Here is a 5,000-nt window from a genome sequence, read left to right as displayed (position 1 = left end):
TCTCAGACACTTGCGTTCTCTAACCCTCAACTCCCATAACGAAGACTGGGCGGCTGCTACTCTTACTCTGGAACAGGACTCTTTAACAGGTCTTCGCCAGCTCGAGTACCTTGACATTTCCCACAACGCTCTATGGACTATACCCAAGAACGCGTTTTGCCACCTTACAAGTCTCTCTGTCCTCAATATCACTCATAACAAACTCAACCACCTCCCTGACCTCAGTCTTGGTGGTGAGGCCGTGACCTCGGGGTCTACACAGGACGAGCGGGATATGGAACCCAATTCCTGTTATTCAAACCTCGCCCATCTCAACTTGTCGCACAACGAGCTTACAGATGTGCCCGAGTTCGCTTTTAGCCGTGCTAAACAGCTCCATTCCTTAACAGTTAGTGATAATAAGATAGCCAAGCTTGCCGACTGGTCATTCGCAGGTCTTCCTTTCATCCGCCAGCTCGACCTATCCAATAATCGCATTGTGGCGGTACCCCGGAACGCCTTCTTGGAACTCAAGGAACTTCGGGAGCTGTTTATCCGAAACAACTCCCTCAGTGTCCTCACCCCCGCTGCCTTCAGCAGCCTGGAACAGCTTTATACTCTAGACTTATCACACAATCAAATTTCCTTAGGGCAAACCGACGTAGAGCCTTTCACCGGATTAATTCGTCTGGTCATCCTCGACCTCTCCTTTAATCGCTTTATGTATCTCAGCCCGGAGATCTTTCGGGACTTGTATAGCCTTCAGGTCCTCAACTTGAGCAACAACCATATTTCTTACATCGCTCCTTCCACGTTTGCCTCCCTGTCCAACCTTCATACCCTCACCATTAACAGCAATAATCTCACTGAGGTGAATGGGAAGGCTCTTCAAGGGCTCAAGGTTCTGGAGCGTCTTTCCCTTGACAGCAATCAAATCGCCTTCATTTCGGATGTGGCCTTTGACAACTGTTCCTCTCTCCACGACCTCTCCCTTGCCAACAACATCCTACAACAAATCCCTTCCTCGCTCAGCCGGGCCTCCAGCCTCCACACACTGGACCTTAGCAGCAATTCCTTGGAGTATTTGGAGGAGGGTGATCTGACTGGAATGAATCGACTGACGGGGCTCCGACTGGCAGGTAATCATTTTACCAACATCACCAAAGCTGCTTTCAGGGATTTACCAGAGCTCAGGATCCTCGACTTGTCCAAGAATCTAATCTCAAGTATTGATCCTGGAGCATTCGACCGAACACCGGTACTGGAAGGCGTTCATTTGAATAATAACCGTCTTACCAACATTAACTTACTTTTCAGTAATTTGGAGAAATTACAGTGGCTTAATGTATCCAATAATGTAATAGACCGATTTGACTATGCGTTGATCCCAAAAGATCTCCACTGGCTGGACATAAGTTCCAATGTGCTAGAGACTCTAGGTAATTACTACAAGTTGCAGGGCCAACTTTTATTGAAGACGTTGGATGCAAGTTCTAACAACATAATGGAAATCAGTGCTATGTCAGTGCCAAACTCGGTCGAAGTGCTTTTTCTCCAAAAAAATCAAATAGCATATATTCGCACCAACACTTTCCTCGACAAGTATAACATTTCACACATCGATCTCAGAGGCAACAACATCACAAAGATGGAAGAGGCAGCTCTTCGTTTGACGCCGCGGGAGTCGGATAGGTCCCTGCCAGAAGTCCTCCTGGCTGGGAACCCTTTAGAATGCGACTGTGGGGCTGACTGGTTGCAGAGACTCACAGGCAGCTCATCGCATCACCGCCACAACCCGAGACTAGCAGACCTCCCCTCCATTACTTGCAAGCTTCCTGGACTGTGGCACCATGCCATTGTGCCTCTGGTAGTAGTGCAGTCCCAGCAGTTCCTTTGCACGTACAGAAGGCACTGTTTCACACTGTGTCATTGTTGTGACTTTGACGCCTGTGACTGTGAGCAAATGTGCCCCAGGAACTGCACGTGCTACCATGACCATACTTGGACGACGAACGTAATGGAGTGCGCCAGTGCCAACTGGACCCGTATGCCAAGTGGAGTACCAATGGACGTCACCGAGGCGTTTCTAGACGGTAACTTCATCCCGGCTCTGACCTCGCATGCCCTCATAGGCAGAAAAAATCTCCGAGTGCTCTATTTAAACCACTCTAATGTCGACTCTATACAGAACCGAACCTTCAACGGACTCAAGGCTTTGCAAGTCCTTCGTCTGGATCACAACAAGCTTCAAGTGTTACGTGGCTTTGAGTTCGACCACCTGCAGAACTTACAGGAACTTTACCTTCAGTACAATCAAATTAGTTTTGTTAGTAACATTACTTTCTCTCCAATTCGTGCTCTAGAGATTCTGCGACTTGAGGGTAACCGTCTCTCGGTGTACCCTGTGTGGAATCTTGCTCTCAATCCCTTTCTCATTGACGTCAGCCTACACGGTAACCCTTGGAGTTGTGAGTGTAGCTTTCTGGCCAACTTCAAGTCTTGGCTCGATGCAAATCGGATCAAGACAAACGATGCGGCCGAGATTCGTTGCTTCCACAATGGTACAGGAGACATAGGCCCGCCTATTCTAACGGACGCTCCCTACATTTGCGATGACTACATAGCCACCACGAAAATAAACAATCTGATAATTCAAGACTACATAATGTTATTGTTAATTACTGCTGTTATGTTTGTTGTCATATTGGTCGTTGTGCTTTTCGTTTTTGTGTATAGGAAGAAACTACGGCTTTGGATGTTTTCGAAGTACGGTAAGAGGATTTTTGAAAAATCCAGTTATGTTGAGGATAAAGAAAAACTGTTTGATGCCTACATCAGCTATAGCAGTAAGGACGACGCGTGGGTGTGTGGCGTTCTGGCAGCTGACCTTGAGGGCGGTACCCCGGCTTATAGCCTGTGTCTCAGCCAAAGGGACTGTGGGTCAAGACCTTATGCAGGTCAAGCCATTATGGAGAGCATCGCTTGCAGTCGCAGGATCGTTTTGGTACTCTCGAGAAGCTTTCTTGATACTGAATGGTGCCGCTACGAATTCAAAAGTGCCCACGTAGAGGCATTACGGGGCTGGCGCCGAAGAATCATAGTCATTAAATTAGAGGATATTTCACGGCAGGACGTGGACCCCGAACTGCACGCGCTCCTTCGGGTCTCTTCAATAATCTCTTGGACAGACAGACGTTTCTGGGATAAGTTGCGTCTGGCGTTGCCGTCCGTCAAAAAGGGGTCGGGGTCCTCGCACTACAGCTCATACAACGGTTCTATGCGTACCGGCAAAGCCTCCAAACCCCTTGTCACCACAGAAAACAACTATAACACTACTTCCTGGCACCACCCCCCACCTCCGCGGGATACCACTACTAAGTCTCTCAATCACTCCAACAAGTCTCTCACTGTCAATCCTTATTGGGAAACAGCCATTAGCCACACCATACGAGACGAGGACTGGCAAGAGGCCAAGGAGAGGCATCGCCAACAACAGCAACAACTTGGGTATGAATTTGAGTGGTTACAACAACTGCAAACGAAGACTCCTCCGGCACTGCCCAAGTGTCCTCCTTCCCCACGGCATCATCATGTACGGACGCCATCGGGTCAGGTCTCTGAAGGGAGTGCCTCACACGGGGAGGACACCTACATGAGCCTGAGCGAATATGGGGACGTGACAGTACTCCCCCCTGTCGAGAGCACCCAGCGCCCTGCAGCACCCGGCAGCGAGGGAGTCAAGAACGTTCTAAATATTACCGGTTTTGCCGGTGGAGACTCTCCTAAAGTTCTTCCTGTCACATCCACCTTGTCCACCATTGTGGGTCCCACGTCTTCCTCAAGTGATAGCATGTCACCCTCCAGAGTCCCGGTAACTTCGACAGCCTCGACTTCCCGGGGGGGAGCAGGATACTTCCGCCATGACGCCCCGGATTATCTCACTCGGAGCTGGGTCTTCCACCCACCCACACAAACCGCCCATTTGACGCCCGGTTCGGGGCACACCTACTTCGTCTAGTGCCAACCGCCCATATAAAATCAGTTCAGTGCTGAGAACTCACTGATATGTGTGCCTAATATTTATCTTTACGTATTAGTTGACAACAGTGCAGACGGTGATAGAGAAGTGCAATGTTAACAGTGCAATATACAGTGAAGCAATTGTGTAGTAATGATCTCCAGTAACGCCGTGCTAACCTTAGTGATAAGACATATGAAGACATCACAAAGTGGACTTGGTATCCACTGAGATACTTGAGAACGCTGCCTACATGAGGAATTGTGTGCGTACTACCTTCAGCTTCACGTGGGCCTCCAGCAGAAATTGGGTAAAGTCGATATGTAGTCGACCCGCCCTAGGATGACGTCCTGGAGTACCAATTCTGTCCTCGTCGTGACCTGACATGTCCCCCCACCCCCGTCCTAACCCTCATCCTCCGAAGGGGCTCGGGTTGTAAAGCCACTTCTTACAGGCAGTTGGTGAGGGATGGGTTGCCTCCCCGCCATATCCACCACTGCCGTGCCCTCTAGGCCTCCAGGTCGCCATGATACCAAAGATTTTTGTCGCGTTTTTATTAAACGGAAACGTGTCTCTAGATGAAAAGTGGAGAACCTCGCCAGTGTGACCAGATTCCAGTCGTTATACATCACTCTTCCTCCTGTCCCAATGTGCCACGAGATCGTGTCATAAGGACAGCCTATCAATCACCAACTGCTTAAACACGTTGTCAGTTGTTAAAGGGTAAATTTGTATTATATTTCTCTGTATTTTTGACCCATAACAACAAACATTTTGCTTTTTTTTTTCTCTCCACTGCCCGTTACCGTATATTTTCTAAATCAAATTTGGTTGAAAGGTTCTTATTCAAATAACTTTTCCAATAATACGTCCTAGAATTATCTGAAATTTTACTTTCCATAATGCATCCAACCAGACCAAGTTGAACTATGTCCATATCACTAATATACCCAACGTAATCAGAGTATTGTATTCACATTCTCAAATTGTCCCATTGAAATCT

At 48.2% G+C, this 5,000-nt stretch overlaps 1 protein-coding gene across 2 annotated transcripts in view; it reads left to right on the top strand.

Annotated features, from left to right (window-relative positions):
* LOC143021788 (toll-like receptor Tollo) overlaps positions 1-5,000 on the top strand; it is a 143,499-nt gene that overhangs the window by 1,947 nt on the left and 136,552 nt on the right. For both annotated transcript variants that reach the window (XM_076179517.1, XM_076179518.1), the window contains exon 1: positions 1-4,720. This exon is cut by the window's left edge and continues 1,947 nt beyond it. In XM_076179517.1, coding sequence (XP_076035632.1) covers positions 1-3,997 — 3,997 coding nt within the window. In that variant the 3' untranslated portion in view covers positions 3,998-4,720. The remainder of the gene's footprint in view (positions 4,721-5,000) is intronic.

The sequence above is a fragment of the Oratosquilla oratoria genome, chromosome 42, assembly GCF_046742065.1.
Source record: "Oratosquilla oratoria isolate Oo_2021 chromosome 42, ASM4674206v1, whole genome shotgun sequence".
Classification (NCBI taxonomy): Eukaryota; Metazoa; Arthropoda; class Malacostraca; order Stomatopoda; family Squillidae; genus Oratosquilla; species Oratosquilla oratoria.
Note: the sequence above shows the minus strand (reverse complement) of the source record. Positions and strands in the feature narration are given on the sequence as shown.